This window comes from Rhipicephalus microplus, chromosome 8, assembly GCF_043290135.1.
Source record: "Rhipicephalus microplus isolate Deutch F79 chromosome 8, USDA_Rmic, whole genome shotgun sequence".
Taxonomy (NCBI): domain Eukaryota; kingdom Metazoa; phylum Arthropoda; class Arachnida; order Ixodida; family Ixodidae; genus Rhipicephalus; species Rhipicephalus microplus.
This window is the reverse complement of record NC_134707.1, coordinates 26,631,934-26,653,057: the sequence shown is the minus strand read 5'-3', so window position 1 is coordinate 26,653,057 and position 21,124 is coordinate 26,631,934. Positions and strand designations below refer to the sequence as shown.

Here is a 21,124-nt window from a genome sequence, read left to right as displayed (position 1 = left end):
CGTTAATGCAACCTGTGGCATAACAAATCCTAATCAGCAAAATTATAATATTGCATTGTGCCTTTTCTATTCACGAAAAATTGGTGCCAATGGGTTTAAATACTTACATTTAGGTTAGGTTGTTTGCAATGCATTACAATAATATTGCGGTTTACACGCGCAAAAATCCCAGCATTAGGTGTTTATGAAACGTCCCGAGGTAGATAACGGTATGGAATACCAAAATGCCTGAACTTGTGTTACATCTACGGTTTTTATATTGTTTTGTGTCGCATATCCGGTGATTAGGACCATACTATTCAGGTCCATTTTCAATTATGAAAACTTGTATATTATGGCACATCCAGAACCCTTGATTGAAAAAGAGTACGTTGGATTGGTGTACCTTTTGTACAAGTGATCTCGGTTTAACATATCATATACGCGCGTAAAAAATCGCAACAACAATGAACATGTAACGCCCTCCATGCACGACACACGAAGCAGGCTGGGGCAAAGCGTTGCTTCCGAGATTGGGTTTGCAATCTTGGAGGCCACGCTTTTTGTGTTAAAGCTGCGCGTTCTAGAAACGACCAAGGAGGCTAAAAAAACCTGCTTGGGAGCGCCGCTTCAGGCAAAACACTGAGACATGTACGTTAGTGCTTGCTGCAGTGGCCAATGATATAACGCGGGAAAGTCGTTTCGGGAGTAAAGTCGGTAGTAAAGAAGAAAGGGGGGGGGGGGGGGCAAGAAACCTTTGTGTGTATTCGGAGGCATGTTTGTACGTGTGCGTGTGTATTTATGAAAAATTGACATACTTCATAAGCGCGTGCTTCTTTACCCTCTAACTCTGTGGGCTAGCCCAATGACAAGTTACCGCTCCTTCTACGCCCTTTCTCGATGTTTCATTGATTGATATGTCAGGTTTAACGTCGCAGAAAGCACCATACGTTTATGATACACGCCGCAGTGGAGGGCTCCGGAAACGTGCACCCAAATCTGAGCACAAAGTTACGCCACTGCACAGATGTACAACAAAGTGGTAAATGGAGGCGGACGAGAGAAAAACAGCCGCTCAAACATAGCTTGAAGAAAACCTCAGCTCCTTTAGAACGGTATGGCTACATATCATAACGTATACGTAATACACTTCTATACCAGCAAAATAATAAGTGTGCCAGTTGAATAGAAACAAAAAAAAAACGTTTGCAGAATGAATCGTTTGGTGGCATCAAAATAAATTACATCTACTTCAAACATGCAAGAAAACCAAGAACAAACATAGCAAACAATGATCACTCACAAAACAAGGTGCTGCATAACATATCGGGCTTCATAAAAATGGCTGATTTTTCGCGCGTAAACGAAGATGACGTAGCTTAAAAATGTAGTAGCCTAAACTCATTTCCATATCATATCACCCCTACACGGTGAATGATATCTATGTAAACAAACGCAAAAAAAAAACCGAGACAGCCAGAGTCTGGTGGTTCGTGTTTTTCAAATCGACTTATTATCTGGGAAAACTTGGCAGCTATCCAATGTCTCGATACATCGCCAATGCTCACACAAGCGTCGCCTTTTATGCTTGGCTCTCCTCTCAAATATATGCGAGTTTGCGCGCCGCGTGTGGCTGAACGAATGAACTCTCACTCGGCGTCAACAAAGAAGCGTTTTCGTGGAGTGAATTAGGAGTTCGCCCATGACGGAACTATCGACAGTCGGTTCTTCCCGACCCATAAAACGGCATTAGCACCGACTCCCGAAGCAGTATATACATCGAAGTGTTCCTGTATTCTTGTTTAGTTTTTTGACACGCGCGTTTCCATTTTCCTCTAAGGCGCACCGCTAATATGGGGTCGCATTTTCTTTCCGCTTGGAAGGCCGCCGATCTAGCTGTACGCCAATATTAATGCAGTATAGGAGAGGCACAGCCATGCGCACTTCGTGGGTTCTTTTCGCCGTGTTCTCGGTGCTCCTCTGGAAGCTTTGGGACAGTGTGCCGTTGCTTCCCGAACTTGGAAGCTTCGTCGGGTCTCTCGTGGTCATCTTCTGTGTGTCGTACTGTTTGTCCGGCATCCTGTGGAAGAAGTTGTTCGTCAAGCAGCTACCGGTAGACGGTAAAGCCGTTCTGATCACAGGTAAGCCCTGGTGGTTTATCCATAAACAGACTGTGGCTTCACAAGAATACTGAAAAAAAAAAATTCAGGCGATCAGAAATGATCTGAAGTAACAAAGTGTTTCAGCTCGACAGACATCAGGTAGATCACCTCATCCATGTGTCATATAAAACTAGTATGCGCCCATGGAAATGAAAATGATAGGTGAAAGTTGATGATGATATATGGTGTTTTTTGGCGCAAGGGCCATAGGTGAAAGTTTAGGAGACAGGAAGAAAGCACGGTTGGTCAGGAAATATACGGGGTTTATGGATATCTTAGTTGCAATCAAGAAGAAATGTACATTGGCCAGGCACGTAACATGTAGGCTGCATAGCGACTTCTAATTGAGAGTAACTCACTGGACTCCAAGAGATGGCAAACATGGGAGGGGATGACAGAAAATTAGGTGGACAGATGAGAATAAGAAGTTTGCAAGCTACAACGTGGCAGCAAAAAGCGCAGGACCGGATTGATTAGGAGAACATAGGAGAGGCCTTCACCCTGCAGTGGGCGTAGTTGTAATGATGATGATTATGATGATAATATTGATGATGATGATCATCGTCATAATCATTACGCACCTTCCTAAAAGTACCGCCATTTACACAAGCAAACTTTTTCGATTGTGTGTGCATACCATGATCGATGACCTCGTCGAAGCACACCTCATAAGCCATTACACCCGCTTTTCCAATAATCAGGAAGGCTGCTCCTTCAGCACCTCAAAGATAACCTTATAGGATGCACCACCGCCACAAATGCACCACCCAAATGCATTAGTGGTAGTCTGTACATCCTACTGTTGCCGAAAAAGTGGACCCATAATCGCTACTAAAGATTGGCCAGAGCAAGGTCACGTCATATGCGCTTCGTATCACCAACCACGGTCGCGTGTGCAGATGCGATAGAATACTCCCATCATCCGGCGTTTGCAACGGTAGTATCAGATAATGCCCACAAATTAGCCTGTTGCGCCACTTTCGACCGAGTGGCTCAACCAATCGAGGTGGAAAAAGCTGACATTGCTTTCACAATACTCACATCCAGGCGGCACTTTCATTATTCTCCCAAGGTGTTCAGCATTTGCTACCGTTATTTACGCTCATGTGAACTTATTTCCAGCCCTTTCATTATTCTTCCTAGGTGCACATCATTTGCTAGCGCATGGTGCACGCTACATAATGAGTGTCTAAAAAGTGGTAGTAATGACATTTCTACCATAAAAACATTTCTTGTGAGCCCTGGGCTGGGATTGTGCTGTTGGAAGCTGTCCTTTGTATAGATTATTTTTCATTTACGCAGCTTCTTTAAAGCGCATTTGAAGCCATTTTGGAGGCCTACCGAGCTTGTGAATACCCCATTAATAATAAAGGTTCTCTAATCATGGTATTTTCGAGGAATTTGATACCACACAATAAAGAATACAACAATGAGAGAAGTGAAAGCTTTGTGACCAGTACTGAGTGGACTAAATTGAAAGTGAGCGTGACTGCGTGACTGTTATGTGTTTGTCCTGCCCGAATGACAACTTCTGAATTCATGAGCTCATGAAGGACTGTACATATTTACATGAGCTGTTTTGTTTTTTAATCCTTCTTTCGTAAAAAGTTAAGTGGTAAGAGGCAGCCGTCGCTAGATAATAATGACAACTCCTTTGCTCATTTTTATTTCAATACAAAATGAGCAAATGCTTCAGCAAATCACAGTCGGGCTACTTTACATTTGCTCAGCGCGGATCATAGCAGCCAACAAGATGCCGCTAAGCGGAAAACACGCCCGTTTTCGCATGATGACCCTGAGCGAAAGAAACCTGCCAGCCGTTGTACAGCCGGCTCTCCGTCCCGCCTACCTGCTTAGATGAGCTTTGTTTCGAGTTGGCTGCAGCAAGATTTGAAGGAGTGTCTCCATACGTAAGAAAGTTATCCTTAACGTTGATGTTGGAACAGTGTCTCGTCTTAAGCGTGATTATACCACCCCCAATGCCTGTAATGCCGTGAGCCTAAGTACTTGCTGTAGTCCTTCTCTGTTATTTCATGTTGAAATGTCCACGGAGTAGAAAAATGGGCTCTCAGGCACACAAAGAACACAACGAATGGGGCGAAACGGGACGCATCACAAAACGGACGTGAACAAAACGATTTCGAAAAAAAAAAACAGACCATATAAACTTGAATATTCCACTTATATTAGTGCCATGTGTGAAACTTTGTGGACAGCAGACTTAATTATTTTGATATTACTTTTTGAATTATACGAGACTTTTTTTGTCTTACATGGTGCTGCATGACCAATGACAGTGAAAAAATAAGGAATGTATTTTAAATTAGAAGTTCCATAAGAATTAATGGCAATCTAGGATACGAAGCGAATGTGGAGAACTGAACACAATTTTCAGATTTGATTATGTTTTTTCCAGTACCGGATCAGAAAATAGCACTTTCCTATGCACACGTGGAAATGCTGATGGGACAAAATACCAGCGCAATATCAGTATTCAAGTATATATTTAAACCTACTACAGAATTCTCTACACCAAGAACGCACGTTAAACGGTGTACTATCCGTGACGCTTGTCAGGTGCGATAAGGTCAAGTGCAATGCCTCAAGCTTTCTGGGCACCGATGGTTTTTTTTTTCCCAATGCATGAAATATCTTTCCAGGTTGTGATAGCGGCTTCGGACACGCACTCGCGACTCGATTAAGTCGAGACGGGTTCGTGGTGTTTGCCGGATGCATCGACTCCCAAAGCGATGGGGCCAGGGTCCTTGGCAAACAGCACAATACGACGGTGCTCCAGATGGACATCACCAAAGCCGACCAAGTTGACGCTGCCTTCGATAAAGTTCAGCAAGCGCTTGGCTCGAGAGGTGAGATAATTTACTACTACACCTGCCATTCTGTTACGCGCACCATTATGCCAGGGGCGTATCCTGAACCAAGAGGTGGCACTCCAGGCCTGTGCACCTCCTTCACCTCCCCTCGAATTATTTTTTTTTTGTATTGGCATACAGAGCACAAAATGTAACTCAACCATGTTTGCCAGCCCATCCCCAACATGAGATAAAAAAAGTGGTCCTCCCACCCTCTACGCCCCTGAAAAAAAAATCTGCCTACCCTGCAATACGAGTACCACCACACTACACAGGCCACCATACCTACTGCTACACATACGCCAAGGTATGCGTTGTATATTCTTAGGTATGTGTTCCGGTTGTGTCGGTGCGTGTAGTATTGCGACTACATATACCTCCACTCTTACGTAGACGTAGCACCACACGTGCCACGACACGTGTCATTCGGTAGCTGAGACCATTTCAGTGGACCACAGTTCATCTAATGCAACTTGTTGACGTCGGCATCATGACACGAGTACGGACTGCACAACCTAAGTACACTGACTTGCTTTTTGCATTACGAAATATGTAGTTTTTAAAGCTGGTAGCAAAAGGTGAAACATACGAGGGGTTCTGTAGTAGCAAATGAACAAAAAGAAATTATTCTGTCTGCACTTATCCTTATTTAGGTTAGAATGTCTATCATTCTTGCTATAGAAAGTTTACTGCGTATTATCACGCCTTATGATATTGTTTACATCTCTGCAACATTCCTTTAATTTTGAGAAAACTAATACGCTTCAGCTGCTCTTTCACACTCCTATTTTTCTATGCCAAAAGATTCATATGTATGAAATGTGTAAATAAAATAATGTTTGATGGCTAAATTTATTTTTATGTTTGATGACGAAAGTAAATGATTGTGGAGAACAAAAAAAATGAAACAGCATATACATATAGAGAAGCTCGTCTGGAAGGTCTATTGCAGTGTTATGCTCGATCCTGTGGCTATCAGCCGTTAATTTAGTCACGGATCTCAAGTTCCGCCTTCAGTCTCAAATATTAAAGCGGAACGAAGAACGCAAAAAAGGACGTAATAAAGACGATAGATGTGGCCTTAGTGGAAATAAAACGAAAAGTAGGTAAACTTTGCTGTCGCTTTTTTTTTCTCTAGACATTTTTGTCTACTCGGAAGTAGGATATTTGGAATCATTACCCATGGCAGGGACCTATGCAACCTTTATCATTAAAAAAATATAGAGGAATGACAGTTACCCTATATTTTGCTACATATGTGCTATACGCGAGCAGAAAGTGTTTTTATAATCACAGGGCTCATCAGTGCATTCCACCAGATTCGCGAATCGTTTCATCGCTCACTGCGTGACTTCCTAGGGATATATAATGTTTATTGGCACAAGGGCCACGTCATGGTCAAAGAGCTCCAGTACATGGCCCAAACGATGTATGAAATGGGCATGGTGACTCGCTGTTTAGCGGCAAAATTCGTGACGCTGTAGGTGGAGAAAACATATACGTACTGAAATGATCGAAGTCACATGTGACGAGTTCAGCGGCGAACGGTTCTGTTGATGAAGCTATGAAAAGGTGATAGAGCACGATGTATCTTCATTGTAGTTGTCGACAAGGACCATGAGAAAAGTGCTTTGTAATATATCTGCTGCAGCGACGACCTCTCTTGAGAGGTAATGCTATAATTACAAGGGTAGATCACGTGAAAACTAGGCACATGTTTCAGAAACGTGAAGACTGAGTTGTGTTTAAAAAGCGGATCCCTACCGATGGATATCAAAAGATGAAGTGGCATTAGCTCTCGGTATGGTTATGAAAAGTGCTTTTCTCTAAGAGTGATCCTTTGCACTGGTTTAAAATGTTGAGAACTGTGAGTGGCCTGCCACATTTCAACTACAAGGGTGGATCACCACTGGACCGAAGGTAATAATGTGTACTGTGTGTGTCCTGTTAAAGACAGGACACACACAGTACAACATTAATACCTTGTAAGTGTTACTACTGCGAGGCTTCATACATATGAAGCGAATTCGTATGCGTTTATGACACTGTAGTAGAACAATAAGAGCATGATTTCGAAATAATGAGAAGAAAATACTTAGAGAGATTCATTTACACACCTGTTGGTGCCAGAGTTTCAGGTACCGACAATTGGGTGTGTGACTGCAATTAATTCACGGCAGCCTACCACCTACCTGATTCTGTCGATTCTCAGTCAACAGGGTCCTGTACTTTTTGTACTTTCGCCTGGCCTGACACGCACTCGGCAATGAAGTGTCGTGCCTTCCTTATACTGCAGCCCTTTGGTCCGTAGTCGCCAATGCCGGTGTTCGAAACAATGGCCTCCTGGAGTGGATCACAATGGAGAGCATCGTGAAGATATTCGACGTGAACGTTTTCGGGACGCTGAGGGTCACCAAGAAGTTCCTGCCAATGCTGAAGAAGAGCAAAGGACGCATGATCGTCGTCACCAGTCCTTTTGGTGTGTACAACAAGAAAAGTGTTTTTACCTGCCACAGCTATTTCTCCGCATTTCAGTGTATTAGAGTTGCTTGCGTCCACATGTGTTGAGGGGATTTGGCTAGATTGCGTATATTTGATGCTGATTATGATGATGATGATGATGATGATGATGATGATTATGATGATGATGATGATGATGATGATGATGATGATGATGATGATGATGATGATGATGATGATGATGATGATGATGATGATGATGTGGTGGTGGTGGTGGTGGTGGCGGTGGTGGTGTTTTGTGGCGCAAGGGCCACTTGATGGCCAAAGAGCGCCCGGTCATAAGACGAGACGTGAACAATGCATATGTTGGGTGGCTTAACAAGGGTCTTAAACTTCCTCGTGCTTAAGTGGGTAAAACATAGAGGTAATAAAATCATTACAGTGACGTGAAATGTATAGTAAAAATGGGTGGCGAAAGGTTCTCATAATCAAAGCACATGTGAAGATATTTGGCACTAGCACAAGTGCCTCAATAGCGCCCTTGTTTCCAAGGGCCGCGAGGCAACTGCTTTTCAATGTAGCCACCGCAGCAGCAATCTCTCTTGAGACATTGTGTATATTTTCTTTTCGTTTTGCATATTTACTGTTCGCTATAACCCTACAAAGACATTTGCAGCAGTGGTTATAAACCGTTGGCGTTATCATGACTGTAAGGTGAGTGACTTTGTGCGTGCGTGATCACCCTGTCTCTCCCTTTCTTTCTATCTCTATAGTACTCTCTATAGTAAGTAGTCGTAGAATCAGTATACTAATTTCTCATCACTTATTGTAGACGAGGTTAGGCAACTGTGCACATCTTTTTTTTTCCTAAATAATTCCAGGGCACGTCACGATGCCAATGGGAGTGCCGTACTGTATGACGAAATACGCCTTGGTTTCAATGGTCGACGGGCTGCGGCGAGAATGCAAAGGAAAGGGCGTGGATTTCGTCAACATTGAACCAATCGCCTACAAGTAAGTATTCGTAAGCAAAAAATGTGAACACTGCAGAATGTAAGGCAAGATCACTCACTTTTTGCGGAAGTGGCTACAGAGGCATGCCCAAATAAGGTCGAGGAATGATTGAAGCAAGCAAATTCAGTCATATGGTAATATTACTCGTGAATAATAGAAATATTAATGAAATTCGTAGTCAAATAGACTAAATAACATTGACTGAATGCTTTCAAAATATCATGTGTCAGTGTACACAGGGACGAGTGAGCTCGGAAACCGAGCCAAACTTTTTAGAGCAAAGCACAGGACGTAATCAGACCACACCATCAATGAAGACATAGTGCGAAGGTTCACTTTGCTCACTGGTCGCGCATTGCAGACACACTGGCTACCTTCGGCGCTATAATTTGTCAAATTTTCCTATCCTGGCCAACGGTGAACATAACAACTACCTCAAAATTCAGATATTAGCAAGGTATAGCCAAGCCCTTGCAGCACGAGCAGCCACAAAATGAAGTCATTGTAACGTTCATTACTTTCATTTACTTTCGTTGTTTATAACTAGTTTTGTTTTGTATATCTATTTACTGTTCGTTGCAACATGTTTAGTCTAGTCCGTAATTACGATGAGTGCTACTGCTGCTGCAAACATGTGGTACTATATTCTACCTTTAACAGGAGGCTTCGATCAAGTCTTCGACTTTAAAACCTCCCTATGTATGCTAAACACATGTAGTTTTTTCTGTATCTGTGTTAATGAAAATATACGCATACTTTCAAACTGAGTGATGGTGATGGAAGTAAGCAGTGTACATCGGATCACGAATGATGGCCATCTATTTTGTTCTGGTTAGCAGAATTTTACTTTGTTATTGATAACCTTTTTTTTTTGTCGTACTTTGTCTGATGGGTGGGTAAATGTCCATGTTTTACGGTGTTGAGGCCTTTCATTTTGTTTGTTCTGGTTAACCGTCCTTTGACGTTCTTTTTTGTTGTTCCCATTAGTTTCGGTTTGTACATCTGCTGCAGACTCCTGACGTTGGTATACGGACATTGTGTGGTATTAAGGAGCTTCGGCCCTTACAACTCTCATTGTGATTCCACTTTGTGCATACACAAACGAGCACGACCACTGCGCGGCGCTCGAATTGACTAAGAAATGTTTGTTTATGTATAAGCACTCGTATGACACGTGTACCAAGAGAGGTATCATTCATGCACCTTCATAGGTTTACAAATAACTCACGGGACGTCTGAGAACAGGAGTATATCTCATTTTATCTACGTGGGACGTAGGCGCGGTTTATAACACTAATACGGCGTCAATATATACGACCGACCTTAGCCAAACGTAAACTCTAACAAGGTACAACACTTCACTACAAGAAAATATTGCTATCGCGTTCAACTCTTAAAGGTCAATCTTCAGGGTCTCCTAAGTTTTTTGACATAGTGTGCTTCGTGCATAGTTTATTATTTTAGCAGTGCACCAACTCATTTGGTACATAGCAAACCTGTGAAACTTTGGGCTTCATGGTGCTCATTCTGTATTCATCCGCGTGACTCCTGCAGTGTAGGTTAAGCTCGCGGAATCGGCACGTTCAATTCATGCTTATTCCGCTAACTCCGACAATAGCCTTTACTCCGCCTGCTTCAAGTTCCGTGACTCGTTTGGTCCGTAAACACGAGGGTGAAAAATTTTTTTCTGGACTCACAAGCTTTGCTCTTGTCCATTTGCTGACCGATTTCACCCATTCGCAGAACGGCGATCACGACGAACTTGGGTGCTCAGGCCGAGACGCAGCCAGAGCTTCAGCAACAGTCACCAGAGGTCGTGGCCGACTTCAGCGTGAAGGAAGTGCAGCGGTGGCTTGACATGCCCAGCCAGCTCTACGAGTTGATCTCCAGAGACGACGTGAACGAAGTGGTGGACCAAATGGTGCTGGCCATCAGAGAGACGTACCCAAAGACCCGCTACATCTCAAAGTTTCGTCTGGGTGGCATCTTGTACTACGGAGCCGCAGTATTTCCCACTGAACTGGCGGACTTAGCAATTGGATTGGGTATGAGGACGCTGCCATTCGTGTCGAGAATATTGAGGACTCATGCCGGTAAAAGGGAGTGACGTCATCGGAGTACACCCGAATGGCAGGCATAAAAAAGGAAGAAATCTTATGATAGAGGGACGATAAAGACATATGACACTGATATAGCGAAGTATGACCACATATGCTTCCATGAGGAAGATAAATGACATTTGTATCGGTGTACAGTCTTTTAGGTGAGGTTCTGCAGCCCGATGCCCGCTGCATAGCGGACATGCGATTAGATCAGCAGCAAGTATGAAAACGTAACAATGCTTAATTCAACGTGACTTAACTCAGCGGGCCATCAGACTAGATATGCAACACACACACTCTGGTTAAAGAAACTGAAACAGGCCCGCAACAAAGCTTTGAGTCAATAGAATTACTACCTTGTTAGTTTTCTGGACAGCGAGTCTACGATCTACTTTACGGCTTGTAACTTTTTGTTGATAATTATGTCCACACGAAGCATGAAACGTGTGCCTGAACTCCGAACGATCTCTTTATGAAGTGAGATTCCCGAAGCCGATAAAAAATTGTAGCTCACGAGCTCGGTCGTAAGTACTGATCCTCCGGAAAAACTCTGAAGTCGTCAGATCTACGTAACAACACTCTTAGCATTGTGATCTCGACGTGTTCTTGTATTGTTCGAAGAAACAAAGTATTTCCAATGGGAAAAAAACTGCCATATTTTCCTAGCTTTCAAATCTGCCATGCAGTTGTTGTGTTGTTATTGTGTTGTGTTGTTATTGCACACCGGCGTCTTCACCCTTCAATGTGCCAATAAAGAAATAAAAATGGGCACGTGCTGCAGAAATTTTGCTCTATTCATGGCACACCGGATAGCGCCACCTTTACAGCTGGTTCAGTTTCTCCATTCTGATATAAATTTTAGTAAGAGCTTACACCCGGCAAGTCACCAGCACTTTACTACAGAGAATGCCAACATAGTTCATGTGACCACTCGCTCTCGGGCTACGATGTACTGAATATAATTGTGATGAAGGAGGGGAGCGACAAGACAGTGACATTGGCAATATCACAAGGTCAGTACTGTGTCGCAACAGTATCTCAGTGTTCTTTTCTTTTCTGAAAAATGATATTTGCCCGCAGTTTTGTCACATCGCAAGGTAGATGCAGGTACGCATGTATTAGTATGATAATGTCACAACATGAGTACTTCACCAGGGCGATGACGGTTGAGAACGTAACGACAAAATATATTACCACACCCATACAAGGTCTTGTTCGCTGTCATTGAATACACAGTGATCTTTCGTTAGTGAGGCGTGTGTGATTACTGCAAATACATGGAAGATAGCTAAGAAAAGTCGCACCACTTATTGGTGAATAAATGACCGTATGGATATATTTCTGTACTCCACCCTCAGGCTGGTTTCGGATTACTGTGAGAAAACAAGGGTTGGTAAAGAGTTCACGTATTGTCTCACGTCAGTAGAACAAATATTTTTGAATTTGTTTACCACAACTTAATGAAACCAATAACATACCATTGACAGTCATCTGGCGTTCGTTGGATTGTCTTTTTTATTGCGCCTAATTTCATTAGGATAAAATATGCAATATTTTATATATTTATTTCAGAGAGCGGTACGTTGCGTAATATAGTAGGAAGCATTTGAAAAGATTTATCCTATTTTCCTGTGGTAACGTAGATGATTGATGGGGATATATTCAGACGTTGAAAGAAAGACTGCGAGTTATGAAATGAAACTGCATGATGACGCTCAAGTGCCGCCATACTGAAGTGCTTTCAACCATGCTTCGAGCAAAATGACCGGCGCGCGGACCATCAACCTATCGCTTTGGGATGTCGGCACTTCAATACCACGCATGGACGTCAAAAATGACGATGAACTGGGTAGTCAAAGTCCAGAACCGCGGCCGCTCTTTTAGTCACCCGTCCACCGGCTCCTTGTACTGCTCGAAGCACTTTGACAGCACTGCAGTGACACATGAATAGGAAGTTTCTGGGTAATTTTTTTAATTATCGAATTAAATGCAATGCAAACATACTTTATTGAGCAACACACATGGCGGTTTGTTACAATGCGACTGTAGCTGTATTGAGTAATATCGCGATTTGGTGCTTCGACTTGTACGTAGCAACCCAACATTATGCAGTATGTAATTGGCCACTGATTTGCATTTGTGACGCCTTAACACGAGGTGTCACGGTGCCATTTTGATTAGCTTGCAACAGATATGATGATGTGTGGCGCTTTATGGCGCAAGGGCCAATTGATGGCCAAAGAGTGTCATTTCAATGACTAGAGATGTGGACAATGATATCTTACGTGGCTGATACCAAACTTCATTGTACGTTCCGCCTGTCCAAGACCTATGTAATCTTAGTGGTTTGCAAGCACCTTATTTATCACACCTATTTCAAGAATCTGGGCATTTCAACTCTTATATAGGTGTTCTTGTATACATAGCAAAACACGTTTCGCGAGAAGTGACCGCCACTCCTTGATAATGGTGTATACTGTGCCGAATCAGTCGCAATGGTTCCGCATGTATGAGGAACGGCTCAAAATTGTTACTAGTTCGGGCCTTAGCTGTTTAGTCTATTTAATCATTTTACCAAACTTTCGCGTACGAGGTATTGGTAGGCTTCATGACAGCGCGTCTTTTGATACTGTCAAGGGATCCTGATGGTAAAGATTGAAGCAATCAGGCTGTTAAAGAGGAAACTCTTTATTAAGTGAACTTATACCCAGGTAATGAAAAGTGAAAGTACAAACAATATTTGCTGTACTCTGATAGTGGTAATAGCAGCTGTGGGCCATCAGTATTGTGCTTATCGGCAGAATGCTTCCTCTTTTATACATCAGTGACTGAACCTTGCAGCGTAATGCTGGTGTTAGTGCTAAGCTCTCGAATAAACTTGATGAACATGGGCTGCACCTGATGTCATTTCCGGCTAGCAAAGTGAGTGGCCGCCATGTTTGTCGACATTAAGTCATGCGGCGAGTGCAGATTATCACCTTGTCGGAAATGTCGGCGTCATTTGAGCGATATGGCGAAAGAATACGTGCACACGCTTTGGCCGTCGTAGTTAGAAGAGTTAGTGGGACCAACTCATAAACGTTACCGAGCAAAAATTGATTTTGCAATGACATCGACCTGTCAGAACTGCACATCCGTATAGAACACCGAACGTCGATATTCTACCTTGATGATGTTTGGTGCTTTTGTGGCGCAAGGACCATTTACACCTTACGTGACGCACGGGAATACCGTTAAATATTTAGGGTTTTCGACAAATTATGTCATGCTGCAACAAATGAAGTCCTAGAAGTCGCTGCAGGGCCACAACTACTTCAACAGCGTAGGGGTGAAGACAATAGCACCAAAGCAGATTCCATTACAGCGTATCGTGCGTCGTTCTAAGCGACACAGTCGAAGTAAAACTTCGTCTTTCTCAAGACGCACGAACTTCGACAGGGTCTACTGCTGATGGTTCATCATCATCTGGTATCTGCGTTATGGCAGGAAGCTCGAGCGACGTTCCCAACTCTGTGGACAGCGTGCTCGCTGCGAGTGCATCCAGCATGTTGGTCTGTTACATTTCAGAGCGGTGAAAACGCACAGGCGGTGCGGCAGCAGTCCGGCCATAATTGCCGTGGCCAAATTGGGGTTCGCTTCGTTCCGTTCATTATATTCGTGGGTTGCCGTGGGACAGAAGATACGTTCACACATGTCGCACAATTAGACCTCATATAACAACACGAGACGCGGTTATTCGAGGAGACAATGTCGTCTGTACATCGCTGAGGATCTAGGTAGCATTGCGGATAAGCTGCGTGATAACTTCAATAAGCTTGGTAAACCTGGCATAACTCGAAAATACACTTACCTGTGATGTCGGCAGACACGGATGCATTTCTCTTTCTTCAGGTTTTCCCGTTCGATGCAAGCCAGCCAAGCAATACGGTGTTTCTCGGACATTCTTGTTCGCACACACTGATATGTAATATTTGCCGGTGAAATAAACATTCTAAGCCGTGGTTGCGCCTTGCCTTCAAAAGCAGGAGTTCCACACTTTGTTCAGCATCCAAAAATAGCACAAAAGTCATGCTTACAGAGTACACTGTAGTCGTGGTGAAGCTGATAGCACGACCGACGATCAGATCTTGCCGCTGCAATGCTCCCGACTAAGCTTCCAGTCAGGTATGTATGTTGACAAACAGTGGTTCTTGGTCCTCTCGTTCCCGGATGTATAGTCCTCTCGTTCCCGGACGAACCCATGTATAGGTCCGTATCCCATGAGTTACCCTTCAGTAGGGTTCTCACTAAAATGATTGAACTTGACTACTAACGCACTGCGCGTTATCTTAACGAGACAATCTCGAACAATCGCGAGAAGCTTCCCTAACACGGCTGCGAGGTTTGCGCCAAGCGATGCTAACTTTTCTTGTTTGGCACTGATAGCACTTGCATAAGCCAAAAAGGGTGTGTGGCAATATATGCAACGGGGTGATCGCTCAGAAACACGTTAGTGAACGGGCTCTTTTATTGTCGTCCCTGGCGCGTTTGCGAGAAATATAATTGAACAACGGATATGCTGGTCATGACTGGTAAGCATTGAAACACTCGCGCGCAGCTGATCGTATAAAAAGGGTGCGCACGAGGAGTGAGGGGGCGTCCCGCCCTCTTAATCACCGATAGAAGGCATGAATTCTATACCATACTCTTACTTAACCGGGCCTGCCGTTATGACTTAAAGGCCAACTCCGGCGATTTTTCGACCACGTCAAGGTAAAGGTGTTTCGTAGTTCCTGAGATACTCTTGTCGCGAGCCCAATAGCTGGAATGCTGGAAAGACACAATACCGAAACCGAAACCCAACCGGACGCCCTGTCTGCGTATGACATACTATTTGGTAAGAAGTGGAGGCCATATACTGGTCCCGCCGACGCGGAGTATGAAAACCGTTAAAGCCGACCAGCGAAGCGCCGGCCAAACACCACAGAGGAAGGAAAAAATGGCCCGAATCTGCATGTTACACTGCAAATGTCGTCGAAAGACGATAGTCTTGCGTCTGAAGAGAGTGATCAAAGCGTTCATTTGATGTTCTCCGCAAGAAAATCGGTGAATGGTATTCTGGAGGCGCTGCGTTAGAGTGCCTCGAGCGTGCAACGGAGGCAGACGAGCGCATTGTCACGTCACACGTGAGACATGAGCGCTATCTGGCAGTTTTCTTCGAAACCGAAGCGCGTGGAAACCGAAGCGCGTGACCCAGTGAATTTCATTTGGATTCATTGACCTCGAAAAATAGCCGGAATTGGCCTTTAAAGAGCAGGCATCCGATGACCGCGTAAGGTTTTGGTGATTATGGCGACCAAAGACGCTTAGCGTTGCGTTCCAAGAACGGCTTACTTTCAATTCGTTACTCCTGGAAAGCATGGAACGAGAGGCAATCAGCTCTCTCAAGGAAGTCGTCACTTGTTTTTCATTTTGTGTGTGTGTGTGTAATGTGAAGCATGCCGAGCATCTCTCTCAACACAAGGGAGAGTGCTTTGATAGAACCTTGACCCGCCTCTCACTCCCTCATAGGAAACTCCGCACGCGCATTTCTATATATGTGCACGGCACGTGGTCACCCGGAAAAAAAAAATCCTTCCGTCAATCGTCCGGCACGAGGAGAGCGGGCAGTTGAACCCACGACTGGACGCTTGCTGTGTTCCTTGCATGTTTGCTGGCCCCCCGCGGCGACTGCGAGCAACGAGGAAGCTGACGCAGCAAGCGGCAGCCTTGGTTCTGACCCTGCTTTCTGAATCACCGAGTTCTCGAGGGGATAATTGATTGCCCTTGAGTTCTTTGGTTTATAAGTCTGTAGTGCACGTGTAACAGCGTGAACAACAGCACTATCGTTTGTTGTCCTGTTTTCGCAGGGCCTCATTCGCCAATGGGAAATAGAGCGGGTTCACTTACAAGGCGGGCCTGTAATGGTGCACCATGTGCTCGTTTCGTTTGTCATAGTACTCTTCTAACGCAGGCAAGTTGACCACGGTTACGACCAACCACGGTTAGCGTTATTCCACCACGGTTAGCGCCAACCACAGTTCGCAGATGTTACGCACTGAATAACTGAATAAAAAATTTTGAGTGTTCACGTCCCGAAACCACGATATCATTATGAGAGACGCCGTAGTGTGGGGCCTCGGAAATTTCGACCATCTCGTGTTCTTTAACATGCACTAACACAGCACATTACACGGGCCTCCACTATTTGGACTCCATTGAACTGCGACCTTTGACTCAGCAGCCGAGCACCCTAGTCACTGTTTCACCGAGGCGAACACACAGCGAAAAAGGTTCCTCAGTCAAGGCGGTGAACGGAAAGCGCCTTAACATTGGACGCAGCTTTAACCTCGCCGTAACATTTATTGACGCTGCCACTTCCTTGGCTAACCGGCAAACCGAGGTTACCAAGCTCCATTTCCTGCAACCACGGTTAGTGGAATAACCATTGTTTCGGTACTTAGGCGATTTGCGGTAACGTCTAACCACGGTTACGGTAATTGCGACTTGAGATACCTGTGTAATCAGGGTATTGGCCGTCTCCCAAATACTATCCGAGTCAAAGATGAGCGAGCATGCGTTATGATCTTCTTCGTGACAACAATATCGAGAAAGGTTCACAAAATAAACATTTAAAATTTTCGTATGTGAGCATCCAGGGATCGAACCTAGGATATCTACGCATGGCTCGATGAAATAACTCACGGATGGGCGTTTGTTTAATTCAGCGGCCGTGGTCTGCACGGCTTTTCTTTCTTTATTGCCCATGTACTACAAACAGACTTATAGCATTTACAAACAAATATATACCAACCATTTAATAAAAATGAACAAAAAAGAAGACGCGAACAAGTATCAGAGTTTGCAGGCTGCTTTAAATTCCTTAATGGCAAGCAAGTGTTCTAACAACCAATGATCCACAACATTTGTTAGCACTGTTTTGAAAAAAAAAAGTATATAGATATCGTGTAGTAGAAGGAGTCTCCTAACACATCATATATTGCGTAGCAGAAAAGTAAAATCGTGCCAGGCGTCAAAACATGAGGATTGAACAATCAGTTGGAGTTCTAAAAGCCCACACATTAGAACACACTGAGGCACATTTAATGATCAGAAGCAGCAGAAACCATCAATAAAACGAACTGCGTTGCTTCTCGCGTTGCCCTAAGGACACGCAGTGGACCCTTGGCTGATTCTCAAAAGGAACACTAAGCCGCAGAGGACGAAAATGGGTCTGTGATTCGTCCTTTTGGGGGGTAACTGCATTGCCACAACCGTTACTCACCAAAGGATGAACGATTCGTCCTTTCGGGAGTAACCATCAGGGAACTAACAGTTTAGTCCTCAGTAGTTTTCCGGGGCAAAATGTCAAGGAGTAAAAGTTACCCCTTTACGGTTTGGTTTGGCTTGATTTTTATGGCGCATAGGCAACTTAGGCCATCATGCACCAAACGCATGGAGGAAGTAACTGCGTAGAGACGAACTGTTGGTCCCATCAGTTGGTCGTTCTCGAAAAAAAAAGCTCAATTTATGACAATTTCTGGTTAGAATTTCCGAGAACTTCGAATTTGATGAATGCATTTGATGCTCTATTCATGACGATTTCTGGTAGAATTTCCGAGAACTTCGAGGTTGATGAATGCATTTGATGACATATAATACAATCAATACACAAACAGTAAATTCAGAAATAAACTACAGGAAATTCATGACAAATACGAAGGATTCCAACTCGTAACCATTGGATCAGAAACCACGCATGCTAACCGCTATAACAAACCCGATTTCACAGCAGAGTGAAAGGCACCGTCTGGACGCTGCGCGTTCTGCCATGTTGCTCAAACCAGGAAGATTCCTTACGTCGGGCTTACGCCTTCAGTGTTTTGCAAGCAAACATTCTGTAATCACGTTCATGAAAATGTAAAGTGCATTTAACAGGTATTTCTGCACGCGTGGTTCGAGCGCATTAGTGTGCTTGATGAGCGTATGTATATATGAATGTTCCCGTATATGTTGCCGTCACTGTGTCAACCTTGCTCTTTTCTTAGAGTACAGAGCACGGTTAGTAATGTCGTTCAACGAAAATGTCTGTTTACTGACAAAGAAGAAAACAAAAAAACGTTAAAAGAAACAGCCAAGTTTATTCAGTGACCCGCGTCAACTCTGCACCATCGAGAGCACACATCAGTTCAGTAACTTTTATGATTAAAATGTATATGATAGCTTCCCTGCGCTCTAGGAGAGACATTAAAAGCAACGTACAATGCTTCATTGGAATGGATGCTGTCCAGCCAACTTCAAGAAGTGCAACCGCACCATCGACAGCTGCTGAGAGCGTGTTCGTAGCTGCAAGATATTGACTTTCCTCGGAAGGCACAACGCTTTCAGTCATCGATTTCCTGAAAAAGTATTTGCAAAAGCATTCCTTGTTTCACACCGAACTCTTCGTGCACTTGTAGTTACGTCCAATGGCGTAAACATTAGAGAAAAACTGCTTTTTCGCAGAACTCATCATAATGCAATGGAACTGTTCAGAACGTGTTGAAGTTCAAAAAGCCCGTTCTCGAGTATAACAATTCAAGCTCTCACTGTGATACGCTTGTGAACCCACTTGTTTATCATTTAAACTAGCGCTTTATTTTAGAAAAACAAAATTAAAACATACCTAGCGTCGCTACAAACGAGCCGACGTGGTCACCCACTGCCTGTGTTAGCGGTGGCAAGCCAAAATAGACATGCAATGTTAACAGCTAACCTTCCTAAATTAGTTGTTTGCCTTGTAAAAAATCACATTGTGTTGAGTTTAAGTGAATTTTTTTATAAGGATGCGGAAATCTCTGATGAACAATGCTTATTTGTGCAGCACTGAAAGCAATAGATTTTTTGAATAGCTTTACTTACTAGAGCTAATGACTACCACGTTTAGACGGCCCAGCAATTACATTTGTAATTCCATGGCAGACGGGGCAGCACTCGCAACGCTGTGTAGCGCGAACTCACTAACCATGCGGGTTTAGTTCGCAAAGAACGTGAGTGTTAAACAAATGGTGCTCGTTACATACCAACAACACAGAGTTAAATCTCGCGGAGTGATGGCAGCCCTGTTTACACTCATCTCTCTGGGAATATCCCAGTCCGCGCGTAGCATTTCGATAGCGTAGCACTTCTTTCCAGTAGCGAATCACGTTTCCTACAGCGCAGAGATCATACAGTGCAGCACAAGAGGCAGCAATCATGTAACGATAACACATCCAGAATTCACCGCTCCACCAACGACGGTTAGCTGGCCGAGAACACCACGCCACGCATTGATACAGCTTGAGTGTGAACATTTTTTTTTTTTTTTGAGGAGAGGGGCTTCACATTCGCTTATACCTATGCTATATAAACAATATTACCTTGTTTCTGACGTAGTTGCCGTAGTTCTAACGACCATTTACACTAACTCAAACTGTTAACAGCACATTTTTTTTTTCGAAACTATTTGCTTACGTGCATGCTGACCATACCTTCGAGGCCCCCACTGCGCCGGCAAGTTCTACGGGAGTAAACGTTGCTCCGCATGGTCCAACAGTTCGTCGCTCTGCTTGCGCACGGCACTCTCGTCTTGCAGTTAATCCCTCCACGGACAAACTGTTGGTTGCAAGGACGATACGCAGCACTTACTCATATTTCGCTACCATTTCGCTCCTTTGCGGCTTAGCGTGAATAATTATGCCGTATTGAGCAGTTTGAAACTGTGCTTGCAATAGGCATTCAATGACGCTTTTGAACGGCCAATGTTACGCACACAGTCGTTTTTTTTTTTTTTTTTTACGGCGCGATTGAGGCAGTTACTGATAACCGAAGCAGACTGGCTATTCAAAAGGTCCTCCAATTTCACGTCCTCCAATTTCATTTGTTTTTATTATTTGGGTGCCACTCTAACGTACGTCTTCGCAGTTTTAGCAAGTTCTAGCCACCTTTATATGAAGACAAAATGCTACAGGACCGTGAGCTTAGCTTTAGACGCTTGGTAGAAAACCGCAGGTTTAACCCCAGGTGACCTAAACCCTTTATGCACTCCACTACGGCGTTTCTCATAATTGTATCGTTGTTTCAGGTTGTAACCCCCCCCCCCCCCAAGAAAAAAAAAACTCTGTCTCACCTCTAGATTAAAAAAAATTAAGCCAGCTATGATTATACCTAAATAGTTGGCTGCTGCGCACTAAGGACAAAATTAAGGAAGCCTGATAAATAGCTAAGCTAGCGTATTACTCAGAATGATGAATATTAGATGTTTTTATTTTCGGGTACGAGAAAAGAAAATATCCAGCAGAGACATGTGTTTCGAAAGCATGATTAAGAGCATCTGCTGTCTTCGTAATGAACGGAAAGGAGAATGAAAATGATAAAAACTTATGTTCTTGTACGCACAGATGAGAATCGGTGCCAAATAGCCCAGAGACATAAGGTTCCTCCACTCTCATGCGTATGAAGGAACCCATATGACCAATATATCGGAAGACATAGCGCGACC

General features: G+C 43.8%; 1 protein-coding gene across 1 annotated transcript; it reads left to right on the top strand.

The window, feature by feature from the left end:
* Window positions 1-1,595: 1,595 nt before the first annotated feature.
* Window positions 1,596-11,371, top strand: LOC119164305 (retinol dehydrogenase 7). Its single transcript, XM_037416468.2, has 5 exons — window positions 1,596-2,120; window positions 4,802-5,008; window positions 7,308-7,490; window positions 8,353-8,485; window positions 10,229-11,371. The coding sequence occupies exons 1-5, from the start codon at window positions 1,892-1,894 to the stop codon at window positions 10,590-10,592; spliced, it is 1,116 nt and encodes a 371-aa protein (XP_037272365.2). The 5' UTR covers window positions 1,596-1,891; the 3' UTR covers window positions 10,593-11,371.
* Window positions 11,372-21,124: the final 9,753 nt, after the last annotated feature.

Coding starts and splice junctions, on each gene's coding strand:
- LOC119164305 (XM_037416468.2), top strand. CDS start 1,892: ATGCAGTATAGGAGAGGCACAGCCATGCGCACTTCGTGGGTTCTTTTC. Junction 2,121..4,801: donor TAAAGCCGTTCTGATCACAG/GTAAGCCCTGGT, acceptor ATATCTTTCCAG/GTTGTGATAGCGGCTTCGGA. Junction 5,009..7,307: donor GCAAGCGCTTGGCTCGAGAG/GTGAGATAATTT, acceptor CTTATACTGCAG/CCCTTTGGTCCGTAGTCGCC.